The 20,369-nt window shown below is 33.6% G+C and overlaps 1 protein-coding gene across 1 annotated transcript in view; it reads left to right on the plus strand.

Annotated features, from left to right (window-relative positions):
- Window positions 1-568: 568 nt before the first annotated feature.
- Window positions 569-20,369, plus strand: part of LOC130233258 (DENN domain-containing protein 2C-like) — a 52,369-nt gene continuing 32,568 nt past the window's right edge. The window contains 6 exon segments of the mRNA XM_056463210.1: window positions 569-609; window positions 2,697-2,821; window positions 5,931-5,975; window positions 5,978-6,042; window positions 10,028-10,195; window positions 18,795-18,804. Coding sequence (XP_056319185.1) covers window positions 569-609; window positions 2,697-2,821; window positions 5,931-5,975; window positions 5,978-6,042; window positions 10,028-10,195; window positions 18,795-18,804 — 454 coding nt within the window.

The raw sequence follows: 20,369 nt of genomic DNA on the forward strand, positions 1-20,369 counted from the left end.
ATACAAACTCAACATTGCATATATCCTGCGATGTGACTATTGCAAATGATCACATTGCGACATTGATGCTGAAAGGACATATTGTGTAGCCCTACCATGTAGTATAAATATAAGTGCATTCACACTGATATATTCTTGTTATTCTAAAAACAATAAGTGCACTTTAAATACCCAGATGATTCAATTATTCAACCAATAAAAAAAGTGAAGAATGTTGAACATATCATGCACTCAACGGTCGCAGCTTTGCTCACATATCGGATGGGGAGGAGCTGATTATTAATGGGAGGAGCTACTGATAAAGGGGAGGAGCTATCGGCGCTGAGGTTTGATTACTTTATTTATTTTGGATTGTGCAAGAAAATTCTGCTGATGGTGAATGTGGTTACTCATGACAGGTATTTGAAAGTTTGGTCATTTATTTCACTAAATAATAAATGATTTAGTGACACAAGTTGTCTTGGAAACTGTTTGAATTTCCGTTTAGTCCAAAAAATTTTTGTGTTTCAACTGGGACGACATTAAACTCGTACGCTACATTGTTAAGTGTATAGGTTGTTTTCAATCAATGGTTCTGGTGATGCGTGACATTCAGATGCAGGGCAGGAAGTAAAAAACTGAATGGGACATAGAGGAAAGTATGTATTTTAGCGGTTTATATCATTTTTCAGAGGAGATATAAATAGAAAATAAGCACATGTTGGGAATGATCCTTATATCTTGAAAGGGGCCAAGTTTTCTACTGAACTCAAATATTTTTGCCTGCCATGGATGCGGTACATACTGTATTAGCTGTTATGTTACATCAAAAGATACTATAGTAAATACTATAGAGTTTGGAAGCATACTGTAGATAATTTAATTAAACTTTCGTAGTAATTATGTTGTTGCTGTGGTACGACACAACTGTAGTAATAAACAAAGTATTTAATAGGCTTCAGTTTTCTACTCTATAATTCTACACCATCACAATACATCACAGTTTACACAAAAAGTACAGCATTTATTACAGTTTATCAGTTTACTATGCTACAATATTTTGAGTTAAACACATTATAGACTTTACTATGTGGTTCAAAAACATCTTTATTTTAAATTACTATAGTTTTTCTCCCATGTGGATATCTTCCAGACATCACGAAACGACAGATGAAAGCATACAAAAGTGTGGACACATAGTCTACATTATATTATTTATTTATTTTTGTAAGGGGGAAAAGTGCTCCAAAATAATAACCCTCTTGTTTTGTAGCAAGGGTTGCTTTTCTTTTTTGTTTCTGTCGATGATCTTATCATCAACAAACATTCGCTGCTGCGCATCTCGATGTTCACGTTACGGTTCTTTATTCTGCCGAAATGCCAGTAAAGACTTGGATTATTGCAAAGCAAGACAGAGATTTCCATGCAGCAATTACAGGGCAGAGTACGTTATTTATATTTCCTGGATTTTGTATAAGTGGTGGTGTTTGTATCTGATTTTTATAGCAAATAAAAATATTATATACATAGCTAGACCTGTATATATAATCTGTATTGGTGCTGTCAAACGAATTATCACGTTAAAAAAGCTTGTACACATGGATGTATTTAATAAATGTTTATTACATGCCGCCTTTTGTTTTTCAGACAGTTTCTTGAACTTTATGAGTAAAAACTTTTTAAAGTCTATAAAAGCTGTTTGGCATTTCTTATTTTGGCAGATTTAAACAATTATAAACAACATAAAACAGAAACATTTTGATGTTCTGATAGCGATTCCTATTTAGAAGAATCGTTTCCTGCCCGCCAACTGAATTTCGGTCATCATCAATGACGTCATGTGAAAACAACCTATAAGTCATAGTGTATAATGTGTCATTTGGGACGCAACTATAGTTCATCCAAAAAATCCTCACCATTAAAAATGTTGGTAACTGGTAGCCATTAATATCAATAATAGGGGGAAAAAATGGTATATCAGTCAGTGGCTATTGTTGTATGGCATCATTCTTCAAAATATCTACTTTTAGTGTTCAGTGGAAGAAAGAAGTCATTTCTGTTGAACTGTCCCTCTTAGAAAATGTGACTCTTGTACTTGTTTATTTCATACTTTGGGTTGTACAGCTTCGTGTCAGAGGACACTGGGGAGCGTTTAACTGTGAGTGGATGATAGTTTAGCTGTCTGGCCTCGTCCCCAGCTGTGATGTCAGCTGTGCTTTGGCAGAATCGCAGCCCATTGTCCACATTCGGCCTACTTCTGTTTCAGTGAATACTTCAGGGGTCACGCAAGGGCTTTGTGAACACTCACATGTGGTCACGCTGTTTTTGTTTACTTTTCCACTAATTGTTTTTCTATCTGATAACTTGAAACACATTATATCTTCCAATCATTTACAATGAGTATAATGTTAATTTATGATTCATTTTATAAGGTCTTATTATATTTCATTCCAATGTTAAATAAAAATATTGTCATTTTGGGGCATTTTTGGCAGAAAATTACAATTGATCAAAATAATAAATGGTTTAATTGGTTTTTACTGAAATTCAGGGTTATGTCACCAAATATTGATTTCGTAATCCTTCCGATTGTAATGTGTTGTCTAAAAATGAAAATAAATGTCTAAAACATGGCTTTTTTTTGTTATTTTAACCAATTGTCATCACTATGAGGGATTGTTCCTGCTACAGACACTCTTGGTCCTCTTTCTCCACAGGAAGTCATTTGAGTTTGAGGATGTGGTGCGGCTGTCAGCCCAAACGGCCTCTAGAGGGAAGGAGAGCCGCCGCTCGGGTCTTTATCACGCCCTGTCTGAAGACAGCATCTATGAGGACATCATCTGTGAGTGATTCTGATATCATCCATCAGATATTACTGTGAAATATGGTTAGAAAAAAACTGATGTTTGTTTAAAATAAAATGTTCATATACACTATAAATAATATCAGTTTTACAGTTTCCGTATTTTGTGATTCACACGCGTTTTCTGTTTATTTATGCTTGTGAATTGCATTATGAGATGTTGATCTGTGCTCTGTCGACTTTTGATGCTGAAAATTCAACTCTACAGTTAAACAAACAGACTTTTTAATAGTTTAATAATATATATATATATATATAGAAAAGAAATAATATATATTAAGAAGTCTTTAACAGAAAATGTACTGGCATGTCCTGGCAATGTGACTGAAAATGTAAGTTTTTATACCTTAATATACACCAACCCAACCCAATAAACACCAACCCAGACAATATATCACTTTAAACTATTAAAAATGTAAATAAAAGTCACGTTTTCAAACTTTTCAAGGTTAAAAGTTGTTGGAAGAAAGATCAAGGTCCCGTAATCTAATTCAAAAGCAGAAATAAATGGGGGAAAATATAAATAAATAAATTACAAAATAAGGAAAACTACTAATTTATGGATATTTTTTACAGTGTTCACTAAATATGCGATAAACTGATAAAAAATGGAAGATAGACCTGAATTTTAAACACATCTCTTCCTAGAGCCTTCAAGCTATAACCGCCAAACTCTGCTCATAGCTTCAGGCTAAGCTGAGGTTTCATGCAATGTGTTTTCAAACTGATCAGACTTGCTAAAAGTTGCTAGTGTACTCAAAAGATGACTAATAAAACCCCACACTCAAAAAATGATGTTTGCTGTTTGTTTAAACTTTTATTTAAAATGAGCTAAAACTACACAATTCTTGAGTTTTTTTTTTTTTGTTTTTGGGAGGGGGGCAACTTAATTGTTTTATGTTCAAACCACTTAAATTAGTAAAAACTAATAAGTTAATCTTATTCCTTCATGTTGCCCAAACACAAATCGATTGTGTGGAACCCAGCAGTTTTTACAGTGCATAGGCTTTCATTGAGGGGAGTCACATGTTTTAAATTAGGGCAGCACAGTATATCATTTCAGCATCAATATTACAATGTGAGCATCTGCAGTTGTCACATCGCAGGAGCTGCAATGTCAAATTGGGATTATAATTAACTAGTAATCACAGTACACATGATTTGTGGAGTCGTTGTGAATTTTCACCATAATCAGTGTGAAAGAATTTTACTTGGATGTGTTTTAAGGCATGCGACTGTAAGATATAAAGCATTTGGGGCACAAGGAAATATAAAGTTTGCCACTTTAACAAAGATTAATTGTGTTTATTTATGTATAAAAATTAAGACTATACAGTGTGATTTCAGATTTGACAACTGAATTTCTGTACTTCAGTATTTTTAGCACTGTTTATTTAATTTATTTTTTTATTTTAATTTGTTATATTTTTAGATATTTTATGCAGATGCCCTCCTCTAGAAAAAATCATCCCATTCAATGTAAAATGCTGAATTCTTTCCAAACAGTTACTTCAGTCATATTGTGAAAATGAATTTATATTCAATAGAAATTATAATTATAAATTATTGAAAATAAATTATATTCATATCGCTAAATATTGCGGAAAAGCTAAGTATTGCAATGTCAGTTTGTTCCAATATCGTGCAGCCCTATTTTAAATGGTAGATTTCAAAAAGCTTTTAATTTACTACCACCATCTACAAGACCTCTGGACCTTCATTAATCTATATACTGTAGCTATCACTATTAAGGCATAGCAACTAGCCTGGAACACTAACAACATGTTCAATTGTGCTAGCAGCATGTTAATTCATGTTAAATAATTTTAGCACATCAATATGCTAAAACATTCATTCATTTTCTTTTCGGCTTAGTCCCTTTATTAACCTGGGGTCGCCACAGTGGAATGAACCTCTAATTTATCCAGCGTATGTTTTACGTTACGGATGCCCTTCCAGCTGCAACCCATCACTGGGAAACATCCATACACTCTCATTCACACACATACACTACGGACAATTTAGCCTACCCAATTCACCTATAGCGCATGTTTTTGGACTTGTGGGGGAAACCGGAGCACCCGGAGGAAACCAACACGCCAACACGGGGAGAACATGCAAACTCCAAACAGAAACGCCAACTGATCCAGCAAAGGCTTGAACCAGCGACCTTCTTGCTGTGAGGCGAACGTGCTACCCACTGCGCCACCATGCAGCCCAGTGTGCTAAAACATTCCAACAATAATGCTAATTTATGATGGTAACATTAATTCATGCTAATAACATTCTAGCACATCAACATGCCAAGTCATGCTAAAAAAATCCAACAGCAATTCTAATTTATGTTAGTAATGCTAATTCATGCTAAAAACATGGTAACGACAGGTTAATTAATGTTAGTAGTATGGTCACAGACACATGATAATCCAAGCTAAAACATGCTAACAACATGCTAATTCATGCAGGAAACACAATAACAACTGGCTAATACATGTTAAAAGTTTTCCAGTTCATCCTAGCAACATGCTAATACACTTTAGAAACATAGTAGCATGCTAATTGATGCTAACCATATATTAGGTATGCTAAAAACATGCTACTTCATGATAACGATTTATGCTAACATACTAGAAACATGCTAGCATCATGCAATTTTTACTCCTCTATTGAATGATGCCCTTTTTTACATGACACGTTGGCATAACTGTGAAGAAAAGACAGTTGCTATGACTCTGAGAAAACCTATTACAATTATTTAAATGAATCTGCTTTTAAACACTGCAGCTACAGCCATTTACAGACCGACATCTTTACACATTTCATCACATCTTAGCATTTTTTGTGATTGTGTGTGTGAATTAGATATAGTCTAACTTTTCTAACTGCATTTCAAGAAGCTGAATAGACTGTCTAGCTGTTTTTGAAAGCAACTTTAGTGTATTATAAACAAATTTAATTGTAGAGGGCCTTCTCAAGACAGACAGACAAACCACTGACTAGTAGATTTACACATCCATAATTGTAATGGAGGAAATTGTTTTTGCAATGTTATCTAATATCTTCTACATTTTTAACTATTTATTTGCAGCGGATATGCCAAAAGAAAACCCATATGAAGACATCACGCTTTCTCCATGTGTTTACCTATAAGACGGCAACGAAACTACACAGTTGGACAAAGAGAAAGGCCACAGCTCAAGGTGACTGTGCTTTTAAATGCATACTGATTTGATGATTCTTTATTACTATAAACTATATCCAGTGTTGGGCAATTAGTTATTTTAGTTATTAATAATTAAATTCATAGTATAACAAATTATAAGTAATTAGTTATAGTTACTTCTCGCAAACAGAGTTAGTAACTGAATTACTTCATTATAAAAGTAACTAATTACCAGAGAAAGTAACTATTGCATTACTTTTTGAAAAAAAAATCTCAAAAAAGATTACAAACTGTATGTTGAATTAAATGGACACTAAATTACATAAATTATTATCATCCATTCATTATTTTCCTTCAGATTAGTCCCGTATTTATCAGTGGTTGCCACAGCAGAATGAACCGCCAACTATTCCGCCACAAGTTTTACGTAGCAGATGGCCTTCCAGACTTAACTCAGTACTGGGAAACACTTATACACTCTAACATTCTCACACACACAAACACACACACACACACACACACACACTATTTAGTTTATTCAATTCACCTGTACCGCATGTCTTTGAGCTGTGGGGGAAACCCACGCAAACACAGGGAGAAGATGCAAACAGAAATGCCAACTGGCCCAGCTGGGACTCGAACCAGCGACCTTCTTGCAACCACTTAGCCATCATGCCGCCTATTGTTATAAAACTAAAACTTCAATTGACATTTCGCTAAGCCCCGCCCTCCTTAGTTACTGTTGCTACGCCTGTCAAGCTTTCGTGCCTGGCACATTTTTTCAATGTGCATGCGCCGATGTCAGACATTCGGGATATAATTAGTCATTTTTGATGAACAGGTGAGATATCAGAGAAAGCCAGACAAAAAGGGACTACAGTATGTATTACAGGGGTATATTCACGACATAATAGGTGACGGATTGGAGAATAATTCAATCAAAATTAAAGCTAGCTTAGCCTAGCTGCCTCATATGCTGATCATTCAACAGTTCAGTTTATGCACAGCAGGAGAGGTGACATTTAAAAATAATCTAATAATAACAAATTAAACCATGATTTCTCTATTTTTAGCCAAAAAGCCTGATAGGCTATTGTTGTGCAATGAAATATAGTGTTACTAACCGACGAGGAAACGCGCATGGACAGAGCTTTTACATAATTCATTCATAGAAAGAACAGCCAGAAAGGGGAAATTGATGAACTTGTGCCGAATATTAGCATCATTGACCCATAACAATGTACAGTAAGTTACCTATTACTGTCATTATGTTTGTGTGCTCTTTATAAGTTACTGAAAAACAGCTGCTGGTAAAGTATATTGATTGCAAGTGCTCAGTTTGTGATCACATCTCGGTTTTGTTCTGTTGATTTGTGATTTCAAACATTCGTTGCTTGAAACAGATGGAAATATGAAGTTCAGTAAAGTTAGCAACAGATTCGCAGATTCATATTTTCCGAATCAATAACTCATGTTATTATGACCTATTCGCTATTAATATGACTAATGTTAACGTTACTATGGCGAAGGCTTAAACGGAGCATTGCTCATAATATCGAGCGGGGAAAAAAAGACAGCTGTGAAACATAACCTGCTTTGTATTTTTGTAGGAAACACAGTTTAGATCTGTTTAGGGTAAGAGGTGTGTGAGTTATTGCCGTCTATCACTGAATGTGTTAGGGATATCAAAACAAAAGCCCCTCACACAGCTTGATCCACGCTGGCATTTCTCCTCTTGGGTTTTTGGTTTTGAAAAGGGAAAAATTCCACCACCTGGTCCAGGTGTCAGATTTGCACAATCAATATGGACAGCGCTTTGGCCTGTTTCCCTCGCTCGAAAGCTTGACAGAGCCCCTGCGTGTAGCTACGGTTGTTAAGCCACGATTGGTCAGTGGCAGTTTTTGGGTGTGGCTTAGCAAAGGGTCAATTCAGCGAAATTCCGCTAGTCCTGGCTCCATAATAGAGCAGATTTCCATTGACCCCACTGTTACAATGGCCAAATTTACAGCAGAAAAAAGGGTGTTTACAGCCTGGTACAAAGAATGATTTTGGTGTATATAGCTAATATTACCCTTCATGACAACTGTGAGGTGGGTGAATTTTTTTATAACACATCCGTTTTCTTTACATTAGGTTATATTAAGTCTGCATAATTAAGACCGTGGCCACTTGAGTGATAGCTAAGTCTCGCTGGTCGTCACCGCTTCCAGCTGGCTGATTCTGGCTGATTAGCTACTGAACTCGACCCATACATCGTATTTTTGTTACTGTGGGACAACATGAGAGACATGTATTAAGTTTAATATTTTATTGTTAATATTATCATTACTTTCCCAGTACTGGGTTGCGGCTGGGAGGGCATCTGCTGAGTAAAACATATGCTGAACTAGTTGGCGGTTCATTACGCTGTGGGGACCCCTGATAAATAAGGGACTAAGCTGAAGGAAAATGTATATAACCATTACTATAGTGGAACAATAAAACATGATATATGTTTTTTTTTTATATATTATATTTTATATATAGTTTTTTATATATTCACGACAACTGGCCAACATAAGTTGTTTATTTATTTAATTTTTTACAATTATATTTATTGAATTTTCACAATAATACAGTCTTCAAAGGACACATAAAGAAATTATAAATAAACGAGAGTAAACAGATCAGAAAAAGGGCTAAAAACATTGCTTATTTTCCTTAGTAAAAATACAGTTTATTATTAAAACTTAATAATACAGTTACAATATTACTTTTAGCATTATAGGGCAAAGTCTAGGTTACAAATAATCCAAATATGGAGTCCAAACTTTGAAAAATTTATTTCTATATTCTTCTTTATTTTTGTATTTATTTATTTATTTAAAAATATTAAAATGGGGAGGGTAATGTAAAAATGCAATAATGTTTTATAATATTAATGTGTTTACTGACTTTTTTAAATTAAGAAAGAAAATTGTTTAAATAATCAAATAAATGCACCTCTTGTCTTTTTAATTTTAAGTCATTTATTCCAACTGTGTATTTTAATAGCAACAAAAAATGGACATTAAGTCCACTGGCTAATTTTTAACTAAACTATAATAAACTATACTGAACTAAACTAAACTAAGCTAAACTAAACTGAACTGAATTGAACTACTATACTATACTATACTATACAATACTATACTATACTATACTATAATATGCTCCAATCGATCCGTCGAAGATGGTATCGGCCGATAATCACATTTCATGCCTCGATCAGTACTCGCCAATCTGGCCGATCTCATGAACCAATCACAGAAATTCTGTGTTTTTGACAATATTGCAAGTTCACTAAAAGTTGACTGGAATTTTTTAGATAAAAAAAAACAACTTATATTTAATAATATAACTTCTTGTAATATACTTAGGCTTATAAACTACTGTTTACTGTAATTTTTCTTACCAATTTTTATCTCTGTTTTTATTATTTTCTGTGGCGGTTCATTCCACTGTGGAGACCCCTAATAAATAAGAGACTAGGCCGAAGTAAAATGAATGAATGAATTATTTCCTGTAAAGCTGCTTCTAGCCATGACATGTTCACACCTAAATGGTTATAAGAGATGTGTTTGAGGTATTATATGCAGTATCATTCATTTATTCTCTTGGGCAAGGCGAGATCTTCTCTTTAGGTTCATAATTGGAAGGAAAATGTGCTTAATACATTATAAACTTGAAGCATTAGAATCGCTACTTAGTATCGGCCAATCACCATGACAAGGAATCGGTACTCGGTATCGGCTGCAAAAATCCTGATCGGAGCATCGCTACTATACTACTATACTATACTATACTATACTGTTCTATACTATACTATACTATACTGTTCTATACTGTTCTATACTATACTATACTATACTATACTATACTATACTATACTATACTATACTATCTATAATAAACTAATAAATAAACTATAATAAACTAAATTAAACTTATCTTAACTTAACTTAACTCCCCCTACATCTTTTCTTGTCTGTCACCGTATACAGCTCTCACCGAAGCCCTTCACACTATTGCCTAATGGTGACCGGCTGCATAAAGTGGGACGAGACCATAGACAGCTAACAACATCACCTACATGCACCACCATCTCCAGCTCTCCCAGATCATCAGCAGTCAAACCTGCTGCAACGTACAAGACAAGCCGGCAACCCCTGGTAAACTCACACACATAAACACTGTGTCAGGTGGCATTAAACATTGCACAACGTGTGTCTGTCACCACCTGTTTCTCTGATTGTGCATGTGAACTTTAACCACACACTTTGACATGACATAATGTATTCCTCAGAGTTTTATAAAGAGGAGCTGCACCCAAATGCTGATAACACAGCACTGCTCCTTGAGAAATCGAGTAAAAGTGTATTATGGCTTTAAATTTAGTTTTACATTACAATGTGTTCAGTAATTATGAAACAAAAATAATGTAAATATAAATTTTTTACCACGATTTACGGAAGACACATTAATATGTCACTACAGCATCATACATATGTCATTAATAAACAATAGTTTATTTAACAAGAAATCATGTCATGTTTATTTGTAATGTTATTAATGCATACTTAAAATGCATATTTTTTACATTTAAATCTTCATACATGTATCAGGGTGTCTTCGGGGTCTTAAAAAGTCTTAAATATACTGAAATGTTGTGTTGAAGGTCTTGAATCCTTTTTTAACAGGTCTTAATTTTCCTTTGTTCATGTATAGCTACCCAATCTGGCTATTAACATCCATACAATCACCAACAATCCATCTCATTAAAATGTTTTTGTTTTAGTATGCCCCAAATTTTAGTATGTAAAATGTTTCAGCATACTAAAAAGGTTTTAGTAGGGATTATGTTTATGCAAGTGAGACAAGTGTGGTGCTAATCGACAAGAGGAGCACCAATAACAGTCCCTACACCATACTAATCAAGCAATGTAACTGTTTAATGCTGGTACGCACGGCTGATATCAATTATCACAATAATAATCAATAATCATGAATCATACTTATGAACACAATACAACAAAATTGCATAAAAGGCTTATAATGCTAAATAAAGTGGAGTAATGAGGATTACATGAATAAAAGACAGATAATGAAACCCCAAGCAATTTGATTTAAGTATACAACCTCATAGACGTGCCATCATTTTCCTCTTCAAAGACTGGGGAGCCCATTGCAGTCAAGGCAAGGCAAGTTTATTTATATAGCACATTTTTTACACAGTGGCAATTTAAAGTGCTTTACGTAAACTGGAATAAAAGAGACAAGTGTAAGAAAATAAAACCGAAGCTAGTTTGAAGTTTCATCAGCAGAAGCCAGCTTCAACACTCGGACCAACAGTGCTTGGCTTATGCTTGATGAATCTGCAAACCATCTCCAGTCATTGCGAGAATGCCGGGTAATGTGCACTTATCCCATGGCTGAGCTTTCAATGTTTCAGTAAAAAACCCTCATCTTTATAGTCAAAATTTGGGTGCTGGTCAAAGGTTGGCCTATTAGGTAAGAGTGAAGAGTGAGTTGATCTGGTCCACTCTCTCTCTGAACTAGGTGCACATTATTACTGATTGCAAAGCATAATTTGAGTTTGTAGAGTCAGCATGATTATCATAGAGTCAATATTCTACCTCCTGAAATTTGGAGAAAGTTAACCTTAAGGTCATATGACCCTTCTCTGGTCATTTGGTCCTTCGTTGAGCGCAACAGGAGAAAAAAACAAAAAATAACCCATTTCTTAGACTTTTTATTTAAAAATAGCATGTAATTACTTTAACATTTGCTTAAAGTTTTTTCATTTATTTACTGCTGAGGATACTGACCTGACCTAGATTTTTTTATTATTATTATTGTAGACTGAAATAACTGAGAGTTATGTTTTGTTCTATTCTTGGTAAGGGTTATAGGTTTGTGAAAGGATATATTTGAAAATTAATAAAAATATTCAAAATAATTATTGTATTATTAATATCTTAAATTTCATGGTCTTAAAAAATCCTAAATTTAATTTGGTGAAACCTGAAGAAATCCTGTGTATCCATGTCAACATGGTTTTTTAACTTTGCCTTTGCCTTTCATATAAGCTCTTTCTGATACCAAATGATCAACTAGAAGTCAAGTTATTATTTGTTGTTCCTAAAACTTGGATAGGCAACAACACTTTTGTCATGTAGTGTATATTGAATCATATTGTAAATGTATATTGATTCAGACACAAGAGTGCTCAAACTCTCGATTTAATGTCAAAATAACATTCCAGAAAAAAAAAACGCAACATTTTTTACAAAATCTGTATTTCTTTGTCGTTAATACCCACAATGTTGTAGGAAACATCTAGGTCATGTTTTAGCACTTTCTTGCCATAATTATATCCATGAAACCAGGAACTCAGAAACTTAATTAAAATAGCCTGAGAATTGAATGTTTTGAATAGTTTTTGAGAATTGAGTTGCAACCTGACTCAGAGGTTCATGTTTTTGTGGCCAATTTCTGGTGACCAAAGTATAATACAAGTATAATTACTATCAATTAATACAAGTATCTTACAAGCTGCTATCTAAAGTAAAAAATGAACGTAGTGCGTGTCATCTTTTGGGAAATGCGACACAAAGCAAACAGCACCGCAAAAATATTAGGAAACTAACTGCATGTCATTCAGCGCAGCAACACAATTGTTGAGCACATAAACCATTTTGATGTATAAGCAATTTTTTGTCTAGTCTTTAATTGCACTGAATGTAGGACGAAAGAGAAAGGTCAGAAATGTCAGTTTTGCTGGTCATAGCGGAAAGGAAGTGGTGAGAAATGGATGATGGTGGCAGGAAACGAGAGGTTGAGGATTATCATGAAGTCGCTGCTCATCATACTGGATGCTGTTGAATAATCAGTTTTGTTCAGCTTTGTAAGGTTATTTCATACTAAAAGCATGGTAACAGCAGGTTTAATAATGTTAGAAATATGTTCACAGACACGGCATGATAATCCAAGCTAACAACATGCTAATTCATGCTAGAAACACAATAACAACTTGTTAATTCATATTAGAAGCCTTCCAATTTATGCTAGCAACATGCTTATTCACTTTAGAAACATATAATATCATGTTAATTGATGCTAACAAAATGCTAGGTATGCTAGAAACCTGCTAATTGAATTAATCACAGACACAGCATGATAATCCAAACTAAAACATGCTAACAACATGCTAATTCATGCTAGAAACATCACAACTTGTTAATTTATATTAGAGGCCTTCAAATTAATGCTAGCCACATATTAATTAACTTTAGAAACATATAGTATCATGTTAATTGATGCTAACAAAATGCTAAGTTGGCTAGAAACATGCTAATTCGTGATAACAATAACGAAAATAACGTGTTAGCAACTTGCAATTTCAAGAAATTGACCTCTCTATTGAATTAATCACAGACACAACATAATAATCCAAGCTAACAACATGCTAATTCATGCTACAAACACAATATCAAATTGTTAATTCATGTTAGAAGCCTTCCAATTCATGCTAGCAACATGCTAACTCACTTTAGAAACATATAATATCATGTTAATGTTAATGCTAAGTATGTTAGAAACATGCTAATTTGTGATATCAAAATGCTAATGTATTAGCAACTTGCAATTTCAACAAACTTTACTGGCTATTGAATTAATCACAGACACAACATGATAATCCAAGCTAAAAACATACTAACAGTATGCTAATTCATGTTAATTCATACTAAAGGCATTCCAATCTATGCTAGCAACATACTAATTCACTATAGAAATATATTATGTTCATTGATGCTAATAAAATGCTAAGTATGCTAGCAACATACTAATTCACTTTAGAAATATATAATATGTTATTGATGCTAATAAAATGCTAAGTATGCGAGAAACATGCTAATTCATGATAACAATATGTCAACGTGCTAGCAACTTGCAATTTTAACCAGCTTTACTCCTCTATACAAATCAATTCACCTTTATTTGTATAGCGCTTTTACAATGTAGATTGTGTCAAAGCAGCTTCACATAAAAGGTCATAGTAAATTGGAACAGTGTAGTTCAGTTTTCTGTGTTTAAGTTCAGTTCAGTTTAGCTCAGTTCAGTGTGCTTAAATTAATCAAAGACACGGCATGATAATCCAAGCTTCAAACATGCTAACAACAAACTAATTTATGTTAGAACACAATAACAACTTTTAATTCATATTAGAGGCCTTCCAATTAATGCTAGCAACATGATAATTCACTTAAAAAATAATAATATCATGGTAATTGATGATAGCCAAATGGTATTTATGCTATTGAATTAATCAGACACAAAATGATAATCCAAGCTAACATACAAATAACATGCTAATTCATACTAGAAACACAATACAAATTGTTAAATAAGATTAGCCTTCTAATTCATGCTAGCAACATGCTAATTCTCTTTAGAAACGTATATAATGTTAATTGATGCTAACAAAACGCTAAACTAGAAACATGCTAATTCTTTATAACAATATGCTAATGTGCTAGCAACTTGCAATTTCAACAAACTTTACCCTCTATTGAATTAATCATACACAACATGATAATCCAAGCTAAAACATGCTTACATGCTAATTCATGCTACAAATACGACAACTTGCCAATTCATGTTAAAAGCCTTCCAATTAATGCTAGCAATATGCTAACTCACTTTATAAAATATAATATCATGTTAATTGATGCTAACAAAATTCTAAGTATGTTAGAAACATGCTAATTTGTGATTTCAATATGCAAACGTGCTAGCACTTACAATTTCAACTAACTTAACTGTCCATTGAATTAATCACATACACAACATGATAATCCAAGCTAAAACATGCTAAAACATGCTAATTCATACTAGAAACACAATAACAACTTGTTAATTCATGTTAGCAACTTAGAAACATGCTAGCAGCTTGCAATTTCAACAAACTTTACTCCTCGATTGAATTAGCCTAATCCATTTTCTTGCATGACACATTGGCATAACTGTACAGACAATTTGTATGAGAATCCAATTAATATTTTTTTAATGAATCTACTTTAAAGCACCACAGCCTGATGACTGATGCCTTTACGCATATCATCACATCTTAGCCTGTCTTTTTGTGATGATTCGTAAAATATAGATCCTTTTTTTCTTGTCCTAGCTCTTAATTGCACTGAATGTAAGACGTTACGGAAGAGAAGCATCAGAAATGTCAGCTTTGATAATCATAGAGGAAGAGGAAAGGAAGTGGTGAGAAATGGATGATGGTGGCAGGAAACGGGAGGTTGAGGATTATCATGAAGTAGTTGCTCATCATACTGGACGCTGCTGAATAATCAGTTTTGTTCAGCTTTGTGCCAGAATGATCCATTTTGTTATTTGAAAAAAAAGCAAGAATCAGAAGGACGAAACGGTGTAGATGAGGCTCATGGAGGAATGCTGTTTTAATAATGAGCGCAAGCAGAAAGGGGAGGTAAGATGCTGCTTGTCTTCAGTGGAAATCACTTATTTTAACGTCAGACAGCAAGAGAGAAATGTGGAAATTGTTCTGATGTCTAGCTCTTGTGTAGGTTGTGCTTACTTAGTGGTTACTGCAGAGTATAGCAGTCCAAGTGAAACATCAGAAGCTTGTTACCCTAGTATTATCTATCTATCTATCTATCTATATATATATATATATATATATATAATATATATATATATATATATATATATATATATATATATATATATATATATATATATATATATATATATATATATATATATATATTGAATTAGGCTGTTTGTTTCTAGCTTCATTTTGACTTTAGTCATTTTGTTGCTTTTGATGCATTTGTCTTTATTGTAGTTTTTTTTTTAGTTTTGTAGTAGTATTTACATTAAACACACCTGAGAGAAATTTATAATGCTGTTATGGTTTTTTATTGCATATTTTTATTTAAAAATATTACTTATTGTGCCTTCAACAACAACAAAAAATCTTATTTAGTTTGCGTGTAAGCATGCGTGTGTTGTTGTCTGGGTTAGTTTTAAGCGGGTCATGGATAAGTAAATATGAAACTGAAACCGCCAGTAGATGGTGACAAGTCTCCATTTCATTAGTTTCATTAATTCAAATGATTCGTTCAAATGGCTGATTCATTTATAAACAAAGTTTCTTAATAAAACTATACACGTTATTGTATATGTACTGTCTATTTCTTATGTATACAGTATATAGAACGTAAAATTACCCATTATGCTTTGCGTATATTCGTAAGGAGGACGCTGAGAACTTCCAGTCGGCAGCTTGATGCGTATAATTGAATGATGTGTCACATTCGGACAGCTTTGAAATGATAGTTTTTAATTTATTATACTTGCTTTTAACGTCTTTGATCTAATACTGCTGTCGATCAGCGCCACCTCCTGGACTGATTATTTTAAATAATGCAATCTAGGAAGGAAAAACAACATTTTGCTAGTCATTTACCATTACCGTCAGACGGCATCTTGTGCCATTTAAATGGAGCATCGTCGTTGCTAAAGTGAACATTTTCTCCTTTTTTTTCAATATAACCAACCCAAACAAATGTAATTCACCAACATGTTTGACACACACACGTACTGTCCCACTAACACATGGATTGAAAGACTGGCACAAAGTGAAAATAAAATGGCATTTTGAAATGACACAAAAACACATGCCATGGTAAATACTACACAATACAAACGAACGAAACGAAACCTAAACGGCTCCCGATTAGAATCATCATGCAAATCAGCCAGCAGAATATCAGTAACGGACTTTTATTTTTTGGCTTCGTTACATACCTGTTAAGTTTCATGCCAGTAATATGGTTTGCTCTATAATGCAGTGATCTATTTTGTGTGTGTGTGCGTGTGCGTGCGCATGCGCGCGCGCATTGAAGAGCTGCTGAGTACAGTATAACAGCTGACAGGTCGAGTGCATGACACTGTATTTCAGCATCTGATCTGACTGAATTAGGAGAAGGTTTTTCTCTCGCGCTTGAATCGCATCTGACAGAAGTATAACGGCTTTAACACACCTTTCAAAATTGAAGTTTGGATCACAAAAGCACTCCATAAGCTACTCAAAACGGTATTGACAACCATTTTTGGATCAAGATTTACCAGTTGTAAACGCTGTAAATGGAAGTTCTAAGCATCCTACTGCAAGACGCTGGTGCCCTCCAAGCAGCAACGAAAAAAAAGTCTATAAATGCGTACATCCACCTACAGTATATCAGTTGAAGTTATAATTGATAGTCCCTGAAAGAAGATTTTTCAACACATTTCTAAACATAATACAAATTAAATTATAAATACCAATTCCTAATAACTGATTTCTTTTATCTTTGCCATGATGAAAGTACATAATATTTTACTAGATATTTTTAAAGACACTAGTATTGAGCTTAAAGGGACTTTTAAAGGCTTAACTAGGTTAATTAAGCAAGTCAGGGTAGTTAGGCAAACCATTGTATAACAGTGTTTTTTCTGTAGACAGTCGAAAACAAATATTACTTAAGGGGGCTAATAATTTTGACCTTAAAATGGTTTAAAAACTTATTTTATTCTAGTTGAAATAAAACAAATAAGACTTTCTCCAGAAGAAAAAATATTTTAGGAAATACTATGGAAATTCCTTGCTCTGTTAAACATAATTTGGGAAATATTTGGAAAAACAAAATCACAGGAGGGCTAATAATGGTGACTTCAACTGTCTATTATGTAAATACAAACTTTAATTTTGTATGCGATTAGTTTCGACTATTTGTTAAACCGTGCTAATGATTATTCTGCTGCCTAGCGACCTCATAAAATCCTCCTTTATAACTGTATTTGAAACTCGTGTGAAGTTCAGTGCAGTGCATCATGCCTTTACCATCCACACATGTTGAGCGTTGCCTTTATCTGCGTGGCAGCAGCACCAGGCTGTTTCCGCTCATCATGCCACAAGCGTCTGCTGTCTCATGCTCTCGCTGTGATGTGGGCACACCGCTGTGGTCTTCATGAAAATGAACCATAATTAGCGTGTCATATCCTATTCTGACCAATTGAGGAAAACAGCACTGAAATACACACAGAGATGCTGGTCATCGTGATGCAGAAAGTGTAATTATACTTTTCCTTTAGTAGATTTTAAGATTGTAACTGCGGTCCTCCTTGGTGGTTCATAAAACGTCAGAGGCTCCCACATATAAATTTGAAGTCAGAATATTGGTCCTCCTGTGAATATTGCTTTTCAAATATTTCCCAAATGATGTTTAAACAGAGCAAGGAAATTTTCACAGTATGTCTGATAATATTTTTTCTTCTGGAGAAGTCTTATTTGTTTTATTTCGGCTAGAATAAAAGCAGTTTTTAATTTTTTTTAAAATCATTTTAAGGTCAATATTATTAGCCCCTTTATAGCACTATTTGTTTCGATAGTCTACAGAACAAAACCATCGTTTATACAATAACTTGCCTAATTACCCTGACTTGCCTCATTAACCTAGTTAAGCCTTAAATGTCACTTTAAGCTGAATACTAATATCTTAAAATATCCAGTACAATATGATGTGCTGTCATCATGGCAAAGATAAAAAAATCAGTTATTTAAAATGAGTTATTAAAACTATAATGTTAAGAAATGTCTGAAAATCTTCTCTCCGTTAAACAATTGCTTAGATTATTATGTTGTGTCTGTGATTAATTCAATAGAGGAGTAAAGTTTGTTGAAATTGCATGCTGTAGCATGTTTCTAGTACATTAGCATATGGTTATCATGAATTAGCATAGTTTTAGCATACTTGGCATATTCACAGCATAAATTATACGTTTTTAAAGTGACATTAGCATGTTGCTAGCATAAATTGGAAGGCTTCTGACATGAATTAACAAGTTGTTTTTGTGTTTCTAGTATGAATTAGCATGTTGTTAGCATGCATTAGCTTAGATTATCATGTTGCATCTGTGATTAATTCAATAGGAGGAGTAAAGTTAGTTTAAAATTGCAAGTTGCTAGCAGGTTAGCATATTTTTTATCACGAATTAGCATGATTTAAGCATCTTAGTATATTGACAGCATAATAAATTTAAGTTTTTACAGTGATTAGCATGGTGCTAGCATGAATTGAAAGGCTTCTAACATGAATAACAAGTTGTTGTGTTTTCTGGCATGCACTAGCATGTTAGCATGTTTTTAGCCTAAATTATCATGTTGTGTCTGTGATTCAATAGAACATTATACCTTAGCTGTATATGCAATGACAGGTATATATTTGAATTTCATGTATATTACATGTTATATGCAATATATAAGTCCAAATATTGCAAAAATGGCCATTTCAGTTTTTCAACCGTTGGAATTACAAAACATGGCATTATATGTGCAAATATTTTACCCGTAATGTGTTCATATATGTTCATATAATATTATAGCTAATATATTTGAACATGTATAAGCCATTTATACAATATTTGGAAATATATTTTGCATATATGGCATTTTATTTGTGAAATCCAAATAAAAACTTGCATGTCATATATGTCATTTTCATTTCCATGTATCAGATTCTGTTTGGGCTACTAACATTTTGAGAGTAAATGAATAAATAATAATGATACCAGTTGCTTCTGATGATACAGTAACATCTAATGAAGTGAAATAATCTGTGACTGTATATTTATTTTATGGCTGTCAAACTCTGAATAGCTGCCGAATTTTGTTTCATGAGTGATGAAGAACCACAGTTTTAGCTGAAAATCATTTTTAATTCCCTATTAAAGGAAAAAAATTAACTAAATCTTGGATTGGATGAGTAAGTTAATATCTTATTTTCATATTAGCTGCACTCTCTCTTTAAATCAAATCCTGATATTGGAAACAATGAATATTCCTCATAATAATAATAATAAAATATTCCTCCAAATCAGCATATTAGAATGATTTCTGAAGGACTATGTGTCGCAGAGTAAAGGCCAAATGTTGTAGAAATGATACAGTAATGATGATGTTGTAGTTAAATTTATATATACACACACACACAACAGTTCTGTCTGGTTCTTGAATCTGATTGGCTAATAGCTGTGCGATATTCTGCAAATAACAGCACTTGTCCAGCCTCCTTAACCCTTTTGTAATACTCCACCCACATTTGTAATTTCTGAGAGGACAGCGCGTCGATGGCCATTAGCCCATCTTTGAGCAAAGATGGTTGACGATGTTCATCCACAAGATGACAGAGACCGTATAAAAAGCCCTAAGAGGACAAAACAGCGTAATTTCAAACTACAACTGATTAAATCATTATTAAACTGGTAAATGAC

The sequence above is a fragment of the Danio aesculapii genome, chromosome 8 (genome assembly GCF_903798145.1).
Source record: "Danio aesculapii chromosome 8, fDanAes4.1, whole genome shotgun sequence".
In the NCBI taxonomy this organism is placed as follows: domain Eukaryota; kingdom Metazoa; phylum Chordata; class Actinopteri; order Cypriniformes; family Danionidae; genus Danio; species Danio aesculapii.